The sequence below is a fragment of the Chenopodium album genome, chromosome 5 (assembly GCF_948465745.1).
Source record: "Chenopodium album chromosome 5, dcCheAlbu1.1, whole genome shotgun sequence".
In the NCBI taxonomy this organism is placed as follows: Eukaryota; Viridiplantae; Streptophyta; class Magnoliopsida; order Caryophyllales; family Amaranthaceae; genus Chenopodium; species Chenopodium album.
In genome coordinates, this window is record NC_137838.1 from 13,022,248 (window position 1) to 13,048,597 (window position 26,350).

At 33.9% G+C, this 26,350-nt stretch overlaps 2 protein-coding genes across 4 annotated transcripts; both read left to right on the top strand.

Annotated features, from left to right (window-relative positions):
- Positions 1-4,570: 4,570 nt before the first annotated feature.
- LOC145630475 (chromatin structure-remodeling complex protein BSH-like) lies at positions 4,571-15,882 on the top strand. 3 transcript variants are annotated; one of them, XM_081682734.1, is made up of 12 exons: positions 4,571-4,726; positions 4,883-4,971; positions 9,148-9,242; positions 10,069-10,086; positions 12,516-12,587; positions 12,684-12,731; positions 12,820-12,903; positions 13,903-13,941; positions 14,052-14,134; positions 14,224-14,286; positions 15,489-15,592; positions 15,701-15,882. In XM_081682734.1, exons 1-11 carry the CDS (start codon positions 4,677-4,679, stop codon positions 15,586-15,588), a joined length of 741 nt encoding a protein of 246 aa, XP_081538860.1. In that variant the 5' UTR covers positions 4,571-4,676; the 3' UTR covers positions 15,589-15,592; positions 15,701-15,882. The 3 variants fall into 3 exon arrangements, with proteins under 3 accessions (XP_081538860.1, XP_081538861.1, XP_081538862.1); XM_081682735.1 differs by having other exon boundaries at positions 15,489-15,588; XM_081682736.1 differs by lacking the exon at positions 10,069-10,086 and having other exon boundaries at positions 15,489-15,882.
- Positions 15,883-21,914: 6,032 nt separating this feature from the next.
- LOC145632615 (agamous-like MADS-box protein AGL80) lies at positions 21,915-22,466 on the top strand. The gene has a single exon (XM_081684968.1). It carries the CDS (start codon positions 21,915-21,917, stop codon positions 22,464-22,466), a length of 552 nt encoding a protein of 183 aa, XP_081541094.1.
- The last annotated feature ends 3,884 nt before the right edge of the window (positions 22,467-26,350 follow it).

Consider the following 26,350-nt stretch of genomic DNA (forward strand, 5'->3'; position numbering starts at 1 on the left):
TTCCAAACCCAAATCATATGTCTACATGGAATTCCTTGCCTATAAAATAGCTTACAAGAACATGTGGTGTCATAGTTAGTTGGATTAAACACAACATCAAATGTTCTAGTCCGATTTCCTTCACTTACTGTTGCAACTTCCAATTCATTTTCTTTCTTCAATTCATCAACACCATAAGAAAAACAAGCAATTTCAACCTCGTATTGAAATTCATAAAAGACAGAGTTAGTATATAAATGTGAGGCATGCTTTTCTATCCCTAGTGGTGTTTTGCACTCAGGATATTTGTGCTTTGAATCATTATCATTCTGACCTTGAGTGTGTCTCTGGGTATCAATTGCAGCTTCATATCTCAAGTAAAACTCAACAAGTGACACATGAGGATTGATAAAGGAGCAGAAAAAGTTGTTTTCACTTTCGAATCTTGATGTTGTACGCATTATTCCTCCAAGGAACACATCTCTGAAATAGGCCGGAATCCACTTGTCTCTTATCTTGTACATATAACCTAACCACTCATGTTGTTCCAAGTGGTATTCAATCATCACCTTGTTCCACCTTTCTTCAAACTCAGCGGGTTCAATTTCAAGGTGCCAAACGCAAGCACTTAATTTTTTTAGGAAACCAGTTTCTTCTTGCATGATTGATTACTCCACCTTATCTGGTAACTTTTTCATTATGTGCCACATACAGAACCGATTTTCAGTCTTCTTAAATACACTTCTAACAGCAATTTTCATTGCTGGATCCTGATCTGTGATCATACAATTAGGTTCATTCCCACCCATTGCCTTGAGGAATGATCTGAACATCCATTCAAATGACACGATATCTTCCTTTTTTATGAAACCAGCAGCAAAATTAATGCAATTCTTATGATGGTCAACCCCTATAAATGGAGTAAACACCATGTTGCACCTGTTTACACATACAAAATAAAGTTTAAATGAGCAAATAATTTAATACTCATTTGAAAAATTTCAAATAATCGATTGCTCATTTGTCAAATGAGCAAATAACTCAATGCTTATTTGTGAAATAAGCAAACAATTCTTTGCTCTTTTGTTAAATGTGCAAATAATTGAATGCTCATTTGTCATATGAGCAAATAACTCAATGCTCATTTGTGAAATGAGCAAACAATTCAATGCTCATTTGTCAAATGAGTGAATAATTCAATACTCATTTGTCAAATGAACATGCAATTCAATGCCCATATACATACTCTTATCAAAGAATATTAGACTTATGGGGATATTCAATTTTCACATAGAAGTAATGAGCAATTAAACTAATTTTATTTAAAACAAAGTCATTAATTTTAGCCATAGCTAGTAATAACACATAAATGAATTACCTATTGGTTTGGTATGTGGTATCAAAGAATACCATATCACCAAATAGAGCATAACTCTTTTTACAAAGGGGGTCTGCCCACAATGCTCTACAAAGGCAATAATCTTCATCCATCTCAAAATCAAAGAAAAAAGCGCTCCACATTAGCTTTTTGTTGGTAAAGTTATCCACGAACATTTGAGCATCGCTTCCTTGAATGTATGCTTTTAAACCTCTATGAAATTTTTTGAAATCTTCCTTAGATGCACCAATGTTTTCATATCCTCCAACAATTTCCTTCATCATTCGAAAAGTTGTAACGGGACCAATATTCACCTATTTAAAGAACAAAATAGTTTGTCACATGAGCAAATAATTCAATGCTCATTTTTAAAATGAGCAAACAATTCAATGCTCATTTGTCAAATGAGAAAAAAATTATTTGCCCATTTGTCAAATGAGCAAACAACTTTTATTAGAACATACAGAGAATTCATAAAACATAAGAGAATTTGAAACATAAGAGAATTCATGAAACAATTCAATGCTCATTTGGAAAATGAGCAAAAAATTATTTGCTCATTTGTCAAATGAGCAAACAACTTTTATTAGAACATACATAGAATTCATGAAACATAAGAGAATTTGAAAGTGCTACCTTAGAATTATTCACAATTATTTTTTTGTGTAAAATGTTCATTTTCCTTCCTTCTTATTGGAATAGATTGCAGCTAGGTGTATAAAGTGCATGAGTATGTCCCTCATGAAATTTTGTCACTATGAATGTGTTATCATCACAATGCTTTAGGACAATATGTGCCTTGCACCCAACACGAGTAACGAGTCTCTTCCTTTTGATTGAAGCTTTTTCTTTATTGTTTTCCCCTTCCTTGTTATTTAAATCTTTTTCTACAGTAGTCTTTCTTTTCTCTTTGTATCCTTCCTTATTGCACAAGATATACTGATATTTCAATTCTTTGCTTCTTCTTTGTCTTTTAGTTGTAGACTTCCTTGTATTGAAACCAAGCAAATGCATAGCCTTTATAAAATTCAAGGCCCTCTTCAAGATTATTAAACTTCATCCCTATAGCTAGTTTCAACTCATTGGGGCATATTGGATGCCATTCTTTTGTTCCTCCAAGAGTGATCAAAGGTGCTAGTTTAGGAGAAACTACTATTGTAGGAGTAGTTGGCACATTTTTGATGGTACTTGATTGACTCTCAACTTGTTCGTTGTTGCTCATCATTTGTGAATATGCACCTTTTAAAACACACTTAAACACACACACACACACACACACACACACACACACATACACTCTCAATAATTAGAACTGAAATCAAATTTTTAAACAAACTTACACACACACAGACATAGATACACACTTACACACACACACACACACACACAATAATTTCATAATCTATAATTATAACTGAAATCAGTTTTTGAAATCAGAATTGCAAGCAGAAAGAGGAGGGGGCAGGGGGGATAGGTTTGCTCATTTGTCAAATGAACATGCAATTCAATGCCCACATATATAAACTCTTACACTCAATCACACTCACACTCACACTCACACTCACACTCACACACAGACACACTGTTACACTCACTCACACACACACACACACACACACACACACACACACACACACACACATACACAATTCTGTATAGTTAGTGTTTTTACCCGAAACACTGAGTACTTATAGATCCTTGAATTACTTATGAATGTCATTAATATTTGCTCATTTTAATTATAGTTACCTCATTTTAAATGTTCTATTATACATATTTAGGTTTGCTCATTTTAATTTATTTGCTCATTTTGAATTTGATTGAAAATAAGAACATAATAACAGCATTCAATTGAAAATAAATACCTAGTAACAACATAAATAATTGATTCAATCACTATCAAGTTTAATTTGATATTATTAAAATCTCTATCAAATTAATCAAACCTAAATAATTGATTCAATTCAATCAAATAATTGATGCAATTAAACATTCAATTCAATTAATGTAATTCGAAAATTAACATGTAATTCAATTCGAAAATTAACATGCAATTCCAAATTTTTCAGAGATGTAAAATCAAAATATTTTGAACATTCAGATTAACATGCAATTCAAAATTAAAATTACGAACAAACCTCAATGATGGATGAAATTGCGACCGTTGAAATTTGCAAAAAGAAACCGTTGAAAATTGCAGAAAGAAACCGTTGAAATTTGCCGAAAGAAGAGCATACTCAGTGAATCGCCATTGATGAGCTTTGATTTGTAGATAGAATAGAGGAGAGAGATAAATTAGATGCTGAAAGTTAGTTTGTTAGGCAGGCTTATAATCTCAGTGGTTGAATTTCATCTAATCTAGCGGCTGAGATTTGTTCTCACATAAGGTGTGGGTTCTCACATAAAGGGTGGTTCTTAGGGATGTCAATGGGGCGGGGCGGGGCGGATGTTGGCCTTCCCATCCCCATCCCCACCTAACATTTTTATCCCCATCCCCATCCCCATCCCCGCGGCGGGTCTAATATTCATCCCCATCCCCACCTCGGCGGGTACAACTCCAAAACCATCCCCGCCCCACCCCCCACTTGGATATCCATCCCCGCCTAATCCCCACCAAATACCCGCCTAATCCCCACCTAAGACCCACCAAATTTCCGTGTCTTAAATACACAATCCTACATAATTAATACGGATTATAATATTAAAAAAAAAATTCTTAATATTACACACATTTTTGTTTATAATATAAGTGTAGTACAAAATATTATAATTAATATTTATTTCACGTAATTATTTTATAAAATAATATAAAAGTATATAGATGTGGGTATGAGGTGGGGATGGGGCGGGTACGAAGTGGGGCGGGTGGGGCGGGCGGGGATGGGGTGGGTACAACTTAAAATCCACCCCCGCCCCATCACCCATGGCGGGTATCGTTTTCATCCCCATCCCCGCCCCACCACCCGCCAAACCAAGACCCATCCCCGCCCCATTGGGGCGGGGATGGGGCGGGTCTCCTACTTGACCCGCCCCACTGACATCCCTAGTGGTTCTCACTGGATCCCGACCCTATATATATATATTAATTAGATTTGCGTTTTCCCTTGAAATATATTTTTCATAAAGAATCGTTTCTCCAAAAAAATTAAAAAATTATTTGTTCTTAGTAGTTAGGACCCTTTTCTCTTAACCCCTTAAACCACTTCCTCGAAATACTTTTTTTTTTGGATCCAAAAGAAAAACATCAAAAAAAAAAAAAAAAAAAAAAAAAAAAAAAAAAGCGCCAAAATCATCAGCAAACAAAGTTGCTAGAAGAAGCATGAAGTCCCAACTAGCACCAGCATACCGCCACCCAGTTAAATTCAGAATGTAAACCCTCAATTATTCCCTTTCAATTTTACCCTTATAATTATACTTTTTTTATTTTCTTGTTTGAAAAAAAATTATAATTTTCTTTGATAATTTGATTGTGATTCTGGAACTAAAATTTGATGTATTTGTGACCCTTTTGTTTAATGATTACAGGCCAACTGCAGAAAATCTAGTTCCAATTCGATTGGACATTGAAATTGATGGTCAGCGATATAAAGATGCCTTTACCTGGAACCCTTCAGGTTTTCCTTCTTTGATTTTATTGTTTTAATCAAATTATTGTTGCCCCTTTGTATAATTCTGTACCAATTACTTATTTTTGGCATTGATTTGATGTTGTAAGAAATTCCCATATTTTTCAATTTGATTGTCAATTTTACAATTTTTTTTTTTTTTTTTTTTTTTTTTTGGGGTGGTGGTGGTGGTGGTGGTTGTTGTTGGCAATTGGAAAACATGAAGGCTATTGGTGGCTTTTAGGCAAGTAGACGACGGGAAAAGGGTTATAATTTCGCGGTTTGGGCGAACTGGATAAGTAAACTTGAGACAGGTGGGTGTAAATGGTATGATTAAGAGTTGGGTTAATGGTGTGATCAAGGGTTTTTGTACAGCAAGCCACATGTAGAAGACAAGGAAAACAATTAGAAAGGTACTAATGCTACTAGTATGAGCTCTTTTTTTGGTGAGGATGACAAGACTTTAAATCTCGTGATATAGAGAGTAAGCTGTAGGAGATAGTAAGGATACCCATGCTCTTATTGACATGTGAGAAAAATAAAGTCTTTTGATGGTTAAATGGAAAAGGAGAGAATAGGTATTAAGTGGTACGCTAGGTAGTGATCTTTGATGAGGAGGTTTATTTTGATGGTAATTTTGAAAAAGCATGGGTTATAACACTTAAGTGTTGGGATATCCTTTCCTTTGTTGAAGAAACAATGATTTGCAGCAATGATCTTATAGGAGATAATTGACTGCGAGTTTCCAATAGTGCTATTTAGACCAGAAATTATGTGGATTTGAGTGAGGCGGCTTATTGGAATTACATTATGTTTAAAGTCCATATGACCATATCTAAGGAGGCTTGGTTTGTTTCTTTGAAGGGTTTTAAATGGATGTACTATTAATATTCTGGTGACTAATGGTTATGCTCCACATAACTTTTAGGTAAAGAATGTTCCTTTGGTGATGTTATACACATAACTTTTAGGTAAAGAATGTATTATGTTGTTAGTGATATGAGGATCATATTTAGTGACTTTTGCTATTCCAAGAAAAATTGAGGACTGAAGTGTAAACTCAGCCAATGTTTATACCTGGCTCATATATGAAGATTGGATTCTTGGAGATCTTAGTATATTTGAAGCATTTGCAGTAGTATTATAACAAACATGGCTACTAGAGAGTGATTCAAGATTACACTCATTATTAGGAGTAGTCAAAAACTGATTAAACCCTGAATGTCTGAAAAGTTTTAGCTTTTATCACTATGATTTAAATCAACTGCTACTTATATCACTAAAGTACTAAACTATGTATGTTTATTTTGAAGCAGATCAGTTAGTCTAATAAATGATCTTTTACATAGTTGTTATGGTAGCATAGTGGTGATAATTTCGTGCATTTGAATTCCTACTTTGCCAGGTTTCTACTAAAGATATTAGGTTATGCGATTGTTCTAGTACATAATTATGAAGAAAGCATTATTCTCGAGGGAGAAAAGGGCACATTCACTATGTCTTTTGTTGAAATCTGTTTCTCTAGTATGGTTTATTGTATGTGATCATGAGCCACTAATGGCTGAATAGATCTAGGAGATCCTTAGACCCTCTTGTCATCTTATTTCTACTGCTGCTTTTCTTCCATTTTCTGACCATGAGATGACAGCCATAGAGTTCTTATATGGAGATTTATAGGTAGCTAGATCCTTTCCTTCTCTTCTTTAGTTAACTTATCTGTGGGAACGCAGGCTGGAAGGTGAATGCTTATGTTTTATATTTACGTAACTTTTAATAGTGAATTTTCTCAATACAAATTTCCTTCCTACTACTGCTATATTACTACCCTTAGCAAAACTACAAAAATAACCTAATATTAATATTGTTTGTCCTTTACTGCTCAAGAGATCAGTATTCAAGCCTATGTTGCCACACTACCTAGTGCTTCTTTAATTAATTTTGTCTCCTAGTGTTGGTCCTTATACCGGGTTACTTGAATCAAATCCAGTATTGTGTGATCTTCAAAACTCAGCAAAAAAGGACATGAGTTGAGTTCAAAGTCTGGAAATAGTTTGTATATAAAAAGGAGTCTTCTACTGGTTATAACATTTCCCTACAAATATTTCTGTTTAATGACGATAATTTAGGAGATATAGCATCAAGCATCAAGCACCAAGCACCAAGCCTCTGGGATATAGAGGCCCCAAGTTAAGAGTATTTCCATAGAAAGAATACAGTCTCTTAGTTTTTCCCAGTTACACTCCTAAAAGTTTGTTGGGAATTCAACTCTTCTTTTTCTGTGCTAAAATTTTGGGGTCCAAGAGTTTAAGTTGTTACTATGTGCAGGAGAAGACAAACACACACTAATATTACCCTTGATCTCTGCGAAGAGTTAAGATAATAATGTCAAATTTTGTGAGTGATAAAGTGATTGTCTGTTTTGACTATTAATTGATGATGAGGATGTTAAAGCACGTGTTTATGTGAATTTGAAAAGTGCATCTTTGCTATTACTTGTTGAGTTGTTACGCTAGTGGAACTTACCATTGGTTTTCATGGATGGTTGAGTGGAGTGGTTACCCTCTAGTGTTCAAGCTGTTTGTTAAATGTCTTATATCTTATTTCCGTCCCTTCTTATTGCTGCCAAACAGAAACCTTTTGTGTCCCTGATATGTGCTGTTGATGTTTCTCCATTTGGCTATAAGAGATGAAATAGGCAGGTTTAGAGCATGATAATCGACTTAATCAAAGGCTAAGGTTTACTAGATTTTCATTTTTTCCTTTAATTTTTCTTTTTGTTATACATTTTGTAGCCTCAGCTTTGAATTACAGGAGACTGTCAAGTATTTTCTTTGATTTGATTACATTGGCAGAGTTGCAATCTTCATCTGTTAATCTGTGTAGACAATCTGTCCGCCTCCGTATAGAACTTGGTATAATTTCTGTTAAACATGGTGGGATAGCAGAAGGAACCAATGAAAGTTTGTTCTTTGATCCTTTTATGGAATCAGATTCTTGATTGTGCTAGATTGTTTCATTGTTGGATTTAGATCTAGGATGTGAACATCTGTTGTAAGCTTATAACCCCCTAAATTCCTCTCTTTAAAAGTTAGAATAATAATTATAAATATGCTTAAGAGAGAAATTTCAGGTATTACCGCCACGTGATTACGTAAGGCTTTCCGAAATTCAAGACTCTTAGTGGAAGAAAAAAATAACTTAACTTTTATTTATTAGTAATAATGATAATATTTCAAAACATATCCAAAAGAGTACTCATCCTAGAATTTGTAAACATAAAATCTAGGCTAGGGAAATTTCGCCTTTTGTCTCTGATAAAGCAATTAGATCATGTCGAGTCATCATTCCCTACTTACTCATCATAACGATGAGTAGGGAAAAGCCAAAACAAAATGGAATGTGAGTAAGCGAAAATGCTAACGTCACTAATTACATACAAACTCTAGATATATAAATTCATTTTAATTAATTAAAGTATTAATCAGGCTTTAGAAAGGTTAACCTATATCAAACCATAGCTAATCAGACCTTCTACAACTGAATTTTGTGTGAAGATTATGAGATGTTTGGAGGGGATATTTATAGTTTAGATGGTAGGCTTGGGATGATATTAGGATTTTAAAAAGAAATTTGTTTGAGGTTTTATAGATTCTTAGATTCCTAATTAATTAGGATTTCATGACTAAGTTTGTAAGCTTGGTTTTAGGATTTTAGGGTTTCTAAGGTTTGGCAGTCAATGATGTAATTATAAGTTTGAAGGATGAGTATTAAAGAAAGTTAGATTAAAACTATTAAACAAGGCCTAACCAGCCAGACTAAATAATTTTGTTTAATAAATTATAATACTAAAATAATGATATGGAGCAATATTTAATCAAAACCTGAAAATTATAAATGAAAATCCGAAAATTGATACTTTAAAATTATTACATTTGCGCCAAAGTATCTTTTCAAAAGTAAATTTAAAAATACCCTTAGGTAAAATAATTAATTAGTATAAATAATTACCTAAAATATTGAAATAATTAATGAAATCTCAAAATACGGGGTATTACATCTGTAGCTTTAAGATTATTTTGACAATATTCTTGTTATTGTTATTTTTATTGCTAGACTTCTCTGTTTTTAATGCTGGAAGTGTTTTCCAAAAAACTGTTCACCTCCATTTGCTGATTTGACTTGCAGATCCTGATTCAGAAGTGGCAGTGTTTGCAAAAAAGACCGTAAAGGACTTGAAGCTCCCAACTGGATTTATAACTCAGATTGCTCAGTCAATTCAAGTGAGTGGAGGTTTACTAAATGCATGCACCCTTTTAAAATTCTCTTTCTCTTTCTTTTCGTTATCAAAAGAGAACTTAAACATGAACTAATAAGATGACGCATTGTGCTATATTACAAATCCCTTTTGTCTATTCCTCACCTCTTAATGTATTCCTTGGGGCCTTTTTCGTAATCATTCCTCTACTTTTTTTTTTTTTCTCTATGAAACAATTATGAAGTGTCTTGTGTCATAGTACGAAGCATATTAGGGCATGATTAAGGATACCATAAGTTATAACCACTTTTGTGATAAACATAGGGAGGACTTAAATATTTCACTATTTAAGAAGCAATGGAAGTTGTTAGTTTTCTTGCCAAGGCTGTGAACTTAGTGAGTGGATGGCATTGCTAAGTAAGGGATAGGTAAAATTTGCTAGTGGTGGTTCAACGTAGCAGTAAAGCAACTCTGCTGGGATAATAATATAATATCCAGACAAATAGAAGCAGGGTTACTAAGGATGCAACTTTTAGGCCATGAGAGTGAAAGTTGCTTAAAAACTATCAGAATCAAACTGCCGGAGGTGAAGAGTTTAGTACTAAAAAGTCAACTTATTGCGTTTGACTATACATTTTGGGATGTTATAAGCAGAAAAAGTGTCAAGCAAAAATATTGTATATATCTCTGTATCTGTCTATTCTCTAAGATGTGCCTATTAAGACTGAAAAAATTGATGTACTTTATTCTATGGCTGGCGTAGATCAACATGGTTTGGTGCCAGACAATCTATGCACCTGGATTCCAATTAGGATTAAACCTTTTTCCTTGCTCACTTTTGTAATGTCTAGGATGCTGAGTTGATGAAGGTAAGCACCACTGTACCAGCTGGAATTTAAGATATACCTGTTAGCAAAAATGGAATTAGAGGGTATGGAGCTATGTGAACATAAATCTGGATGGAGGGGCTATATCTTTTGTTTAAAACCTTGGTAAATGTAGTCCTGCTTACTTCTAAAGTTCTAATTGATGCTAGTTTATCTGATGGTAAGTGACTAAACTAGGGGGATCAAGCCCTTTTTTTTTATTAGTGTAGACATCCTATTGTACTTGCCCGCTATACTTTTGCTTAAAGTTCATATATGTTGCATTTATGTGTGCTGCAGTGAAGGAAAATCACATGAGATTTGGTAAATATTAAGAACAACATCAAAATTTTAATCCCAATGATGGGGTTGTCTACGTGAACAAGTGATCCTCAACCATGATCCTCTCCTTCTATTCCCTCAATTGCTATACACTCCTCTAATTCAATTTCTTCATATCAGTATTAGTTCCTTATAACCAATTCATCTTAGTCCTTCTAGAACTCTTCTAAGACTCTCATGATCCCAACATTCTGCAACCTTACCAGAACTTTTTTTTATATTCATTTCTTTGTTTCACATCCCTAAACCAATGTAATCAATTCTTACTTATTTTGCTTTCAATGCCCGCAATTCCAACATTTCTTTTAATACCATCATATCTAGTTCTATCCCTTATGATGTTACCACAGATCCATCTCAACACCCCATCTCCGCTACTCTCATCTTTGTCCTTCCTGTAATCAGATCCATATAGCGTTGTTCTAATAGTCTCCTGTAGAATTTCCCCTTTTACACTAGGGGTATGCTCTTGTCACAATATTTCGATTACAGATCTCCACTTGGATTAAATCCTTTGGTTCACATCTCGTTCAATATCTCCATTCTACAATAAAATCGCTCCAAAGTACTTCAAAAACTTGCTGTTGGACAACTCTTACTTTCCGAAGTTAGTACCTATTTACCTTGATTCCCTTGCTGTGTTAAATTGCCGTTTCATGTACTATGTTTAACACCAACTCAATTTAAAACTGTGAGATTTCAACAGACATGTACCACTAGAAAAATTGATGGACAAACTTTGCTACTTCATCCAAATAGTTGCAAAGAGAAAAGGATATGATGCTGGCTCGTGATGGAATTAAATCGTAGTAGAGTAGTTGGAGAATTCTTTTGTTACTCTACCACAGTACCTAACATTTATTAAGTTGATATAGATTTTAGAAGTACCTTTCTTGGTTATTGCCCACCAAAGCACTTCTCTCGACGCCTTGTCATAAGCTTTTTAGTCTTTCTCCAAATCAATGAAAATCATATGCGAATCCCTATTTTTCACTGTGTAATATTCCATCTTTATCCATATCAAATGAACTGCATCAAATGGTTGAACGCCCTGACATAAATCCAAACTGTTTCTCCAAATACTCAAACTTCTTAATCAACGATCTATCACTCTCCCACAATTTCTTGGCTCGACTTAAGCTTTATACCTTTGCAGTTTGAGCAATCTTGTGCATCGTGTTTGTTCTTATATATTGGTACGAATGTGTTTTTTCTTTTTGTGGGGTCAATCTGTCCTCCAACTCCTGTTGACTAAGTTCGTATTGAAGGTTAATAAACTTATTTAACATAACTTATTCAAAAGTGGAGGCAGAGAAGGCACTGATTAGAACAAAGCTAAAGAAAGTAGTAGATCCAGATAATAACGCCAACTTTGGCTCTGATACACACTATGTTAATTTTTCTTCTCATCATCGCCTCCACTAACTCTACTAACTTTCTGGTAAGGGTTTTAATGTGCCAAGATCCTATTTGGATTTTAGGTCAAAAGTTCTTCTTTGAGCTCTTTTAAGACCTAAAAGCCATTGCTCATTTGTCACCACACTTGATTAATGCGGTACTCCATCACTGTCTGTTGATCTAGCAAACCTTGCATAATCACCATACTTGGGTCTAAGAGGTGTAGTGCCAATCCCATGCTTATTTGTCACCAGACCTTGGAAATGTGGTGCACTGCTCCTGGGTGACGACTAAGCAACCCTTGAAAACTTATCTTTACGCTCTACTCAAGGAAGTGCTGGATGTTGTTGAGTAGGGATTGCCCATTTGCCCTACATAAATATCACCTAGTTTCATGCTCATAGATACAAAAAAATTTTTTTGCTAGCTGTTGCTAACCTACAGCAACCCTTGCTCTTTTTTATGCCCCCATGGAAATATTATGTTCCATTTTTTCTACTACCTGTGGAGATGTGTGTTTCCTATTCAAACTTGTATAGTCTGTATGACTAAAACCTCAACACTCTTGTAAAATGACTCGCAGCTTCTTGGAAGAATGCAAATTATGTGGGAAATGTGTATTATAAATTTATAATTTTGAACTAAAAGCATTAACTATATTGTTATTACTTGCTGGCATTTGGTTATTGCAGTCACAGCTGACCGAATTTCGGTCATATGAAGGCCAAGATATGATTGTTGGTGAGAAGATTGTCCCCATCAAGGTTTGATGATTGATTTTCTTGTGGTAGTTTCTGTAAAATTGGATGCAATATCCAATCTTCTTGTTGTTGATGTGATTGTATGTTACCCTTTTGCAGCTAGATCTTCGAGTAAATCAGACTCTTATTAGAGACCAGTTTTTATGGGTAAGATTATATCATCTATATGAGAGTTTATGGCTAGTTATTATTCTGTCTTGAACCTCATATTAATAAGGTACATTGTCATTTTCAGGACTTGAACAATATGGAGAGTGATCCTGAAGACTTTGCAAAGATCTTCTGTGCTGACATGGGTATTGATGATCCTGAAGTTGGAGTAAGCAAATAACTAACATTTCTTTTTTAAAGAAATTTTAAGAAGTTTCTCTGGCGTGACTATCTGCAGTTTCCTAAGAAACTTACATGCTGATGCATCAGATAATGCAATGCCCGAGAATCTTCCTCAGGGAAAATTCCTGTCTCTGCTCCTGCCATTTAGCCAAGATTAGGAAACCCTAGGAAGTATTCCTTTATCTTGCTCAAATCTTAGCTTAGTTAGCTATCTTGCTTGAACATCAAGCTCACCTGATAGATGTCAGATATGCATGCACAAGCCCCTTGGGTGCTAAGCATAAATATAGAATTCCTGGGCAAGAAGTATGGCCAATTTCAAACTGTTCACTAAGTTATCCACATGTTCTACATCTAAGCATTGGTCCCATGAATTGTGGAGCTGTCACTTTGATTGTTCTACGTCCATGCTCGAACTTTATATTGCTCATTGAAATTTCTACGTTAGCTGTTTTGATGTCATGCAATGCTAGCAAATTAAAAAACGTCAAGATGGAGGGTAAGTGAGTAACAATACAAACTAGGAAATAAGATCATAGCAGAAATTGTTTTTGGTTACTTTGAAAGTGACACTGGAAGAGTGGCTTTGATGGTTCTTTACAAATAGACTACTAATAAATGTGAAGACTGGTAATGTGACCTTATTACGCAGTGGTAATTGGAAAAGTCAAATCAAGGTAAAACCTTGCTATTATGAATTTTTTGTACATTTGATGACTAGCCAACACTCTTCAATTTCCACTTGGCACTTGGAGAGGGACGATTCTTCTTACTCATTGGCTCTATCCAATGTGCTTATGAGTTATGACCCTCTTCTTACCTGATATCAGTGAATTAAATAATGAAAATTATTAAATGGTGTTTGAAAGCTTGCTAATTTGTGAGATATCATGTATTGGTATATTTTCTTGTTTTCGCTTGTATGTTATCATGTTCTGAGTGACCCCATGCCTTAACGTGAATCACTGATTGTTTCTTTTTGCAGCCTGCTATTGCTTTTGCCATAAGGGAGCAACTTTATGAGGTGCTGACATTGTTTGAAATCTCTAAGCATATTTATTTGTGATACGTATGCTTGTAATAAAGAAGAAAATTATATCATTTCCTGCTGTGTGTGTCAATCATGGCTTGCAGATTGCAGTCCAAAATGTAACATCGGCTAAGGAGATTAGAGTAAGCAAGAAGGGTCGTCGTGGAATTGAGTACATGCCTGTTAGGTATGTTAATGTATGAATATCAACAAGATACCTAGTCCATGTCCAAATGTAGTGAACTTTAATTTTATAATTGACATGTCCCTTTTCAGCAAAGCTGGCGTTACTGCAGTAGATTTGGCTAAGTTGTTTGGCAGCAAATCAAGTGTCATTCGGTAAGAGTTTAGATTTAGATTTTCTTTCCTTTTTCTGGGAGGATATTGGAATTCTGTTGTTTTGTTACTATACATATCTTTTATTTCCTTTTTTAAAACCGGAGTTTGCCCTATATTGGCATGATAGGCCTAAACTATATGTACGTAAGAGTAGCATGTTAATTCAGTCACTTGTCAGGTGCTTGATTAGTTTTAACATCTAGACTTAAAATGGTATGTTAATAATTGACACCATTCTATTGACATATGGTGTGAGGCAATTGTAGAATTCGCTCTGTTCATTAGGCCGAATCTTAACAATGCTGACATGTGGCAGCTTTGCCTGCTGGCGCATGTGTATTCTCAAATTGATGTAGTTGATCTATTCGAGATATGCAGTGTGCTAAAATGTACAGGATATGGTAGTCAAAGCTAGAGATAGATTTTTTTTGCAACTAGGGAAGTTTAAATAGGTTTCTTATGGGGTAAAGAACTTGAGATGCATGGTGTCGGCTTCAATGCACTGTGATCTGGATGGAAGCCTATTGGTGCATGGTATATGTTACATACTCAGGGGGCGTTTGGTTAGTGTATTTTTTGGATTAGAAACGGATTCGATTAAACCGATATCATTACCGTGTGTTTGGTTTGAAGGCATGGTGACAATTACCATTACCTAAGGGTAATGGTTACCCCTCATGGCCTCATTTGTTACCTCTCAAAAACTTGGGGTAACAAATACTCTTACTTTCCTCTTAAAAAATACCCTTTCCATGGTTAAACCAAACAAATGAAAAGGTAATAGCTTAATGATTCCTTTCCCCTTCTTACTTGTTTCCGTTCCACTCCGTTTCCATTTTCCGAACCAAACGTCCCCTCAATGGAGACTTATTTCTCTGCAGTATTTCCATTGACAATTCTGGCATCATGTGTATTCATTTTTGGGATGGACTCGTATACATTTTCATTTATAAGTAATTCCTTAACCTCTTTTCACTCCCCTTCACCTTAATACAAATTCTCGTTGTATAGATTGATATGGGACGGAAGTAGTGATTTCCTTATTCTGTGTTAAGCTGCATGTAATTTGCTCGTTGGTAACACCTTTAGCGGCTGTGTATCAGGATTTTTAATTACTTAAACTGGTTGCGGTTGAAAATTAATTCAATTTCTGAGAGTAAAATAAGGATTACAGTTTGAAATTTATTGGTTGTAAACTTCAGGAAAAGAAAAGATTGGGATGTGTATGAAGCAATTGTTGACATCCTCTCAAATGAGGAAGTAGAAGCACTCGAAGCAAGAGAAGATAAAATTGCTCGTTGAGTAGGTACGTCTTAATAATTTTTTTGGTTGATAAAAACCATTGTTTTCATCATATGTTACCTCTGTTGCTGGTCTGCTAGATACTGAAAACAATTGCTGGCATCTCTCTTAGGTGACAAGATTTGCTGGAAGCATATGCTAGGACATTGTCAAGCACAGTTGTGGATATGTAGAAGAAAACTTATGCCTTATAAGGTTATGTATTCCTACTGCATAGTACTTGACTGGAATTGCAACGATTAACTTTCGAGTAAATCGAAAAGATGTTTCATATTTTTAATGTTTCAAATCCAATATGCTCATGTGGAAGATTGCTTGATTAATGGTCGTTTCTTTCGCGATATACAAAGCAGTTGAACTTGGTGGTTGAACTCTCAATCTTTAACTTGGACTATTTAACATTTACCGATACAATATAACTAATTTTATTTTTGTCATAGACATAATCAAAGGAACTTAATGTAAACTCGGAAAATACCTTTTCCTTGAGGTGATTATGAACTCATTCGGTATATACTACAGTAAAGAGTATAACTTAATACGTTGAAAAACATAAAAGTAAATGGAATACTTTATATAGTACATAATTTAAAAATAAGATGGGATTTGAAGGATCTTCTTCGTACAACCAAGGTTTGCCCATTTGCCATAATGTACAAGCATATGGTTAAAGTTATTCTTAGATTCTATCATGCAAAAGATACGACCGATTGTAATTAAATTATTATTGATGTACTCGTAGCTTATTTCTAAATTAAAAAGTATCGTGATCGGTCATCACCATGTGAGGTTTCTTAGGTCGTATTTGATTAGCGTGTGAGTTTATAAAATTAATTTCATATTAATTCATGATTAAGTTGCTTAGCTGCTTGTACTATGTAGTTGTACAAATCTTCCTAGAATAATTTCATGGTTTTGTTTTGTTACGAGGAAAAGTCAACAAATAAACGCAAAATCACGTAATTGTTTATAAAAATTGAGTGTCTTCATTCACAATGAAGAATTACTTATTTACTTAGCACCGCCATTGAATTTTATAAGTTTGTATCTTCTCACCAATTCTTCCTAATATAAAAATGTCATCAGGAGATTCAGGCTCTTAATTTCTTATTTCACCATACATGGTACTCGTATTAGGCCTGTACAAAACTATCCAAAAATCCGATAATCCGATCCGCAACCGATCCGAATTTTTGGATATCCGATCCGAGTTTTCATTTCGGATCGGATATTCGATCCGAAAAAGCGGATATCGGATGCGGATTTGGATATTAATTTTCAGAATTTCGGATATCCGATATCCGATATCCGAAAGATATCCGAAATATAAAACCTAAAATAATATAATTTTTAAATTGTTCATAATAAAACTAACCCTGTATTATTAACTTTTTGTAATATTCTTAATATATTTGATGATAATATTAATTGCAAAAGGACTACTATTTTTGTTAAAATATTTTGTACAACTTAGCGATAAAAAAACGGTAAAATTAATGAAATTTAGAAAGTAATCATAACAATTTTACTTAATATTGGATAATGGATATCCGAAGCATCCGATCCGAAAATTTTGGATATCCGAATTTTTCAAATCGGATTTGGATATCAATTTTTGATATCCGAGTTTTCGGATATTCGATCCGTGAACAGGCCTAATCATATTATTATTTGGTTGTTGTAATCAATCTAGGGTCAAAATGCATGGAACCTAAATGCATATTTTAAATCTTTGACGTCGTTGTAATAGTAAGTTTTTAGCTCACTCACATTATAGGCGGATTTGTTTAGCTCACTCACATAATAGTAAAAAAAATCTACGTGATACACATTCATCATAAAAAAACAAAATTTACACGTAAAATTCAAGGACAAAAGTTGTGGACGCATAAGAGATGATTTCAAATCATGTTTACATTATCTATTTGTTCGTATGTTCCTTGCTCCCAAAACTAAAATCATACGAATGATCTAACCCCTCCCCCTTTTGGGCAGCTTCTATGAAAATGGAAATGACTAATTGATAAAATCATCGAATGTAACCTACGCAGGGATGAAGGCCCTGTTCTCATTATATTATTTTCAGTTCAGTTTAATCCAGTTCAGTTTTTCTTCTCTTATAAAATATTCAGTTCAGTTCAATCCAGTTCAGTTTTTCTTCTCTCATAAAATATTCAGTTCAATTCAATTTTCAGTTCAGTTCAGTCAATGAGAACATGCCCTTTGAAGTTTATGTATGATGCAAAAAATCATTTAAAAAAAAAATGCTAGAATATAATGCAAAACGTAGTTAATTTTCACAGTTTATAGGATTTATGTATTCATTTTAAGTGTACTTTCAAAATTAGAGAAATTTATGGTATGTGATGCACAAAGCCAAAAAGTTCCCTATATGAAAAACATCTTTGAATGAATTAACACAAATATACAATAATATCTCCTAAAATGTCACTAAAAAAATAATAATTATATTTTTAATTCTAAACCTAATTTCATTTATGATACCACGATACAAGATACAATAAGTCCAATACAACCCTAAAGTTTATTGAACAAAATGGTCGGTTATAATATTCTGAATAAGTTGTTAATTCACGTGCTTAAATAATAATTAGTGGTGTTAATTAAGAAATTAGAAACTGTACTTAGAGAGATAATACACCGATTACGGTTGCGTCGGATCTGGAAGACTAGAACACACATGAGAGAACCTAATTCTCCTACACAGACAAAACATGTAAGCTTTTGCTTTATATTCAGGCCATAATACTTATACACATGTTATTACCTGTCTAATTGCTTTATTTTGCTTGTGTTACTTCATACTAGCTTTAGGTTTGATATATTCCTCACCTTAACGGCTTAACCTAGGGTGTTTTTAATGTCGACGTCTTTATTTCTTCCGTCTGGAATTAGTTGTTCCATAATTTGAAGTGTACATAACTATATATATAGGTATGTACCATGATTTATGAATGAACTTGAAAATCAATTTAGGGCTTAATAAGTATAGTAGAGGGAGTGTTATTAGTGAGTCTTTGTACAATTGAATTCTTTCTCCTTGACCTACCTATACTTAATTAGTTAAATTTTTTTACGGGAAAATCAAGTTTATCTCTGACATTGACTTGGAATGTTAATCTCCACTCACAATATATTATTATTTTCTTTTATTTTCTAAGTAATAAAAGTGAAATAATAAAGTGGCACTGAAAAAAATACATAAAGTTGTGAGAGGAGATTAACCTGAAATATTGATATCATATATTAACCTGGGCTCCCTCATTTTTTACCTTGATTATCATTAAATGTGACGATAATGTTAAGTTTTGGTAATTGTATATTAAAGATGTGATCATTTCCTTTTATATAAATGACAATTACAGTTTCCACAACACATTTAGATGTAATTTTACTGTTAATATTTTCTTACTCACGTGCCCTACATCGTAAAATTATATAATATCCATTGATTCCATTCGTCAACATCAATAGATGAAAAAAAAGAAAAAATAACTACATGCATGTATGAGTTGTTATCATGTTATGTTAGCATCCAAAAACAATATATGAGTTGTTAAGCTCCTTCCACACCCTAATTAATTAATTATTTTTTTAAAAAAAAATTGATTTTTGTTTTGGAGAGAGTGTGTGCAGGTTATAAAAAGACCCTAAAAACCATATCTAAGTTGCCATCATATCTAACAACCCTACTATTTTCTCTCTTCTTACTTTGTGTAATTGTGTTTATCACACCAAAAATCTCGGAAAATAATAAAAATGTCCGACTCAACAGCAACTTGTATCGATATACTTCTTGCAATAATTCTACCCCCTCTTGGTGTTTTTCTCAAGTTTGGCTGTAGGGTAAGTATCATATCTCCTATGAACATATCCATCTTATAACGATCTTCTTAATTTAGTTGTCACGATACCAGTTCACATAATACTATCATTGAGATGATAAATTCCGGATGAAATACATGTTAGGTTATACGGATTGAAGTACGTGCATGATTATTTTAGTTTTTCGAATTTCATTGTCAATATGTCTTTTGCAACTGTATTTTTTGTGTGCTTTAATTATAATTATTTAGTTTTGCATGCTAATATTGCACCCACCTTATTAGAAGATTTTCTTTTTTTAGATTTATTGGCATGTGATAGGAAGAATTATAATCATCTGATGATAATAGTTTTGAGAATTTTTTGCATTTGAAATTTTTTTTTTATTTACACTAATTTCTAAAATTTGATATCAATATGCGTAGTTTTAATTAATAAGTGTTTAGGAATACTAGGATCCAAATTTGCAACCTCCATTGCAAGTTTAAGGTAATTATCATCCTCTTATGACTAACTTATTCACATCTATTGATCTTTAGAATTTAGTTGTCACGATACGAGTTTACATAATAATACTTTATATAATAACATATAAAGTATTATTAAATACTTAGTACTCCGTACTATATTTTACTCATGCACAAGTCAATAAAGGTTATGTTAGTAGCTAACATGAACTGATCTTCTGAATCCTTAAATAGTTAAATTGCCTAATTTTGCATAATCTTCATTGTTTTTTCTAATCAATTTTCGTTACTAATAAACACAATATATGTAACGAACTAAGGTAAAACTCGTGTAATTGGCTTGCAGGTAGAGTTCTGGATTTGCCTAATATTGACATTTTTCGGCTATCTCCCCGGAATCATCTATGCCGTCTATGCCATTACCAAGTAATCGTGTTAAGCCGTCGATATGATAAAATTGTCAAGTTTTTTTAGGTGCAGATTTTCATTGTTCGAACGTTTAATGATTTATTTGTTCATGTTTGATAAGCATTTTTTCAAATTCATGAATGTTTCTTAATGTATTATCAATGCAACATTAATTTTATTTGCGCTCTTCTTGTATTTGTTTTTGTTAGTTAGTAAAATGAAAGTCCGAGCATTAAACTTCTTAGATTTAAAATAATTCGTTCATTAAAGGTTTTAAGAGTGAAGGATACCTCAAGTGGTTAGAGTTTCATTTTGATTATTTTAGAAGATCCTGAAATCAACTCTTATTACCTACCTTTGTGATTCTATGGACACCAAAAACATAAGCAATGTTCAAGGTTTTGTCCTTTCTTTTATGCATACTCAAAGTACATTTTGTAAGATTATTAATTAAAATCGATGTTAAAATCATCTATTAATAAATACTCCCTCCGTTTTTAAATACTTTCTCCATTTCTCTTCGACACGTATGCCGATGGTAATATTTGATCAATAATAACTTTAATTATCAATAAGTATAAATTCTAACAATTGAAAATTGATAATCTATTTATTGAGATGATTACAACAAGTACCCACAAGATTATATATTTTCTTATGTATAAATCACAAACATTAATCAAAGTAGGACAAATAAATAGTGCAAAAAGTAGAAAATGAGCAAGTTTTTATAAAGGGAAAGAGTATCTATTACATTTAAAGTGCCTTAGAAATTTTTGTTAAGGCACATATTAGTCCCTCAATTTCATCGCATTACTATCCCCCAATTATTTTCTTTTAGTTAATGCTTTTTTTTTTTTTTGATGGTGGCCAAATAGCTTAGGGGACATAATTTTAAGTTGAAAATAAAAGATAGTCCTTCCGTTTTTAAATTCTTGCTCCATTTTTAACTTTTGCATTATTCTTTTGTCCTATTTTGATTAATGTTTGTGATTTATATATAAGAAAATATATAATCTTGTGGGTACTTGTTGAAATTGTCTCAATGAATAGATTATTAATTTTCAATTGTTAGAGTTTATACTTATTGAAATTTAAAGATAGTATTGATAAAATATTACCACGGCATACGTGTCCTAGAGAAATGAAGCAAGTATTTAAACAGAGGGAGTCTTAGGTTAATGTACAAAAGTTACAATAGTCTAAATGCAATGGATGAATATTGAATTAATATCCTAGCCATCTTGCCAAAATATCAACCCAATTTTGGTAACAAAAATCATTTTTATTTCACATATATACAATTATTTGCTGTCAATAATATCTCAATTCAATTACTTGTTGATTTGCTGTCAATACTATCTCAATTCTATGACATGTTGATGTGCTGTCAATACAATCCATTATGGACTGTAAGGTAAACAAAAGTGGACTCTCATTGTATCCTTCGGGTTTAGGGTGATCTAGCCCTATATATATCCCTCTATATACCTAAAAATATTCACCCCTTCTTCTAAATACATTAAAAAAAAAAAAAAAAAACCCCACTTAAACACCCTTCTTTTAGTTCAAAGAGGAAAACCCTAGATCTTCTCCATTGTAGAAATGGCTAGAAAAAAAGTGAAGCTAGCATTCATAGAAAATGCAACTTCAAGGAAAGCTACATCTTCAAAACGTACAAAGGGGTTAGTAAAAAAGACTCAGGAACTTAGTGTATTGTGTGACATAGATGCTTGTGCTATCATATTTGCGAAAGATGCCCAAGTTCCAGTGGTGTGGCCTTCATCTGAGGCTGAAATGAAAAGAATCATCTCCAATTACAGAGATAATTCTGATATGTATCAATTGCAAAGGCAATTAGATCAACAATCATTGTCAGAAGTAAATGTCATAAAGACTGAAGAGAAGGTAGAAAGGATTCAAAGGAAGAACCGAGATTTACAAATAGAAAATATGGTCACTGACATAATGACTGGAAAATCTACAATCGAACAAGTCGACCCTTGCGATTTGAGTGACTTGATTTTAGTCCTAGAGAATCGAATGAAGTCCGTCCAACATCGATTAAAGCTTTTTGGAAAGAATAGCAATCCCCGTTCCCAAGGTGATAGGACGATGGAGGCTAGTACGTCAGGGGCTAATCATACTAGCCAATGATACTTCATTGGGTGTTTCTTAGCTTGCAGCCAATCCTTGCAATCTTTGTTTTGTTGTTGTTATTTGTTTCGTTATTGTTTTTTTTGTTGCCGTTGTTCTTCTTATTGTTATCGTCTTCAATTTATCTTGTATTTCTGCAAGCCTAAGATTTAAATGGAGAATTGGATCGGATTGGTTTTAATGACTGATTTTTCATCCTAAAATATGTTATTCATTTTAATAATGCATCTATGATATACTTCCCCCGTTTTCAAATTTAATAATCCCCTTGTCTCCACTTGGTATAAAAATTTTAGAAGTAAAACAAAATTTTGATTTCTACAGTGCACTTTAAAATGTGGAACACTCTCACACATTTTTTTTATTAACAATGAAGTAAAGAAAGTGAATGACAATGTTAAGAGGTAGGGATGAGAAAAATTCTCGTTATCCATCTTTAGAACAGAACGAATTTTGCCCTAACGTAGGCCGGGTCAACTAGGTCCAAGTCTGGTTCCCAAAAACAATGACCCAATTTGAACCAATTAACTTGTAGGGGTGTTATATATGCATGGTTGTTTCCCCCTATCACAAGGTTTGTGCCTATCCCCACATTGTGAGAAATTGTAGGGTTGCTTAGATGCATTTTTTAAGGTCATCATAGTTTTATAAGGACTATGGTAATCTTATTATATTACTCCAATTTTTAATTAATCCGTTTTGTCTTTGAAACCAAGAGGTTGGTATAGAAATAATTGCCTTGTTCTTGTTCACTTTGAAATTTTTTAAAATTGTTCACACCCACTTATTTTAGGACATGTATTTTTAAGTTGGGTTTGATTAAGCAACCAAGGGGTTTGTAAATTGTGATCACTTTGATGATTATGTCAAGAGTGCATGCAAATGGGGTTGGCTTTGCAAGTAAAGATTGTTACGTTGTTAGAAAAAAATAAAAGAGATGCCTAATTACTATTACAATTTTTTTTTTTTTTTTTTTTTTTTTTTTTTTACAAAGGATAAAATCAAACTACAAATTAGTACGAAATCAAATAAAACTAATCGCCGCTTCTTCAGCAATTTGATGAGCACGATGAACACATTGTCCATCTGCCTTATGAACACGACAATATTGAAAGGTTGAGCCAAGCCAGTTAGTCTTTCTGATGAGCCAGAGGTAATTAATGTTACCTTGACCATCCCCCCGAATAAGCGTAACAAGATTATAAGAATCAATAAAGATTGTGAGGGACTAAAACCCATTATTCGAAGCCCAATGAAAACCATACAAGCACGCCATTGCCTCTGCATGTAAGGATGAAGAGAAAACGCCGAAGTTACTTCCGCCAATGATCCGGTCATCCAACGGGTCCACATTATCCAATAACCACCCCAACCAGCATGCTCGGAATCTTTGAACCAAGAACCATCAATTTGCATTGATAGTAAAGCATTCCCTTGGTTGATTAATCCAAGATGAGCTGCATAAAAACCAGGCGGAGGTGAGGTAGCAGCTTGATCCCTAGTGACAGAAGAGGAGTACCAGCAACGTCGTGGTCAAGGAATATTATATGAAAATCCATGACCTCCGCAAACTGAGAAGCATGAGAGTGTATTACATTAGAATCGCTGAAGATTATGGAATTCCGACATAACCAAAGACTCTAAAGGGTACCGACGAAGGTGCCCAGGCGAGTACTACTAGGCCCATCCTGACTAATAAAAAGTCAAATATAATCTTGGATCCAATTTGAGAGAGAAAGGTCTCTTTAAGTGAATACCGAGGCATCCACCCCTCCAATATGTTCTTGCATTACAGCACATCCTAAAGAGATGATATAAATGCTCCAGTTCAGTATTACAAATATCACAACACACATCTTGAACCGGAACCCCTCTATGATGAAGCTCCGTATTAACTACGAGAGCAAGAAGGAGCAATTTCCATAAAAACAACTTCCATTTAGGCTGTAGCTGCAAAGACCAAAGAATTTTCTAAAAGGAGCCTACACTTGAAGCAACTAGGGCTCTAGGAAGTTATTGATGAAGCATTTCATAGCCTATATTAACCGAGTACCTTCCTGAAGGGGTACTAGACCAGTATTGAAAGTCTTTCTGTGTAGTATCTGACAATTCCATAGCAAGGATTGCCAATGCATCTGCGGGCATAAACCAGTCTGAAATTTATTAGTGTCCCACCCTTTGGTTTGCTAATAAATAAAAATGACTGGTAATATAGTTCCCTGGAGTGCGTATTAAGAATTCCGACTTAAATTCAGGGATATTACCATTAACCCATTTAGTTGAGCCGGCTAAAATAGAGCGACCATTACCTATTTTCCAATTACAACCCTGTTGTGAAAGTGTATCTACCTAAGTAACCTACGAAGGCCATAAGAGTAACGACCTGAGAATCAAGGCATAGTGTCATAGATATTGGAAAGAAAGGTAGTGCGTGTAGAGAAAACTTTCAAAATAAGGAGTTACGGATTGTTAACAAACCTCTAAACATGTTTCATCAGGAACGTCTTATATAAGGAGGACAAACATCGAATTCTTAACCCGCCCATACCACGAGGGAGATGCATGGTATCCTTATTAACCTAATGCATACTTGTAGTATCAGAATTCGCCCAAAAAAGCGCATCAGTAAAGAATTAATTTTTCCAGTCACTGAAAGCGAGAGATCATAGCAGGAAAGGACATGAGATGCCATAGTTACAAGAATAGAGTTAATAATGATTAACTTCTACAATTGGGACAACCTGATAGTATTTAGGCAGTTAATCCTTCTGATAATTTTATCAATGATGAGTTGGAAGTGATCCTTCTTTTTGTCTAAGCAGTCGATAGGAGCACCCAGATGATGATCGAAGACCTAAACTTGTTTCATCGGAAAAATCAATTCGAAATCCTTCTAAACTTTAGTACTAATATTCGGGCTAAACTTAATCAGAGATTTTGAAAGGTTGAGTTCCTCTATCGAAATTTTAGTAAACCATTGTATGATTTGGACAATGTTAGAACACGCAGTAGATGAAGCACGGAAGAGGGTAATAGCATCATCAACGAAGAATAGATGGGAGATAATAGGACTATTTCTTGAAAGCTTGATTCCTTGAAACAACTTCAAATCTTGGCCTAGATGTAACATCCACGAGAAAATATCTATGCAGAAAAGGAAAAGGTACGGTGAGAGAGGGTCACCCTAGAGAAGACCACACAACAGTTTGAATGGGTCTGACAACATATTATTGATAAGAGACTTATCAGTGACCGTGGAGTGACATTGATGGATCATTTGCAACCAACGAGCTGGAAACCCATAGCCCTTCAAGACATGTAAAAGAAAGCTCCAATGAATTCGGTCGTAAGCTTTACTTATATAAATTTTGATCGCGACAAGCAAGTTAGAACCAGATTTAGAAATGTTAATTTGTCCATTTACTCACGACTCAACAAAATGTTATCCGTTATAACTCTGCCTTGAACAAAGGCATGTTGGAAATCTTAGATAAGAAGAGGAAAATATTGATGCAGTCTGAAATTGTATCCAAGCACTTTGAAGCGCATTTGTAAATCGTATTACAGAGGCTAATTGGACATAAATTTCCTATCTCTGTTAAAGTCCCAATCTTCAGAATCATAACAAGGAGAGATTGATTCCACTCTTTCTGAAGGAACCATGTCTGAAAGAAACTTTAAATGCCCGTGACAACCAAATCTCCAACAACATCCTAGTGTGTTTTGAAAAACTATAGTGTGATCCCATCCAGACTAGGAGACTTACAGTCCTAAAGAAAACATGCCATCCCTTATTTCTGCAGACGAAAAAGGTCTTTCCAAATTATTGAGTTGGAAGATCTAATTTACGCAAGATAATGTCAATTTCTAGATCATAAGGTGGC

Coding starts and splice junctions, on each gene's coding strand:
- LOC145630475 (XM_081682734.1), top strand. CDS start 4,677: ATGAAGTCCCAACTAGCACCAGCATACCGCCACCCAGTTAAATTCAGA. Junction 4,972..9,147: donor CTTTACCTGGAACCCTTCAG/GTTTTCCTTCTT, acceptor TTTGACTTGCAG/ATCCTGATTCAGAAGTGGCA. Junction 12,732..12,819: donor TTAGAGACCAGTTTTTATGG/GTAAGATTATAT, acceptor TGTCATTTTCAG/GACTTGAACAATATGGAGAG.
- LOC145632615 (XM_081684968.1), top strand. CDS start 21,915: ATGGCTAGAAAAAAAGTGAAGCTAGCATTCATAGAAAATGCAACTTCA.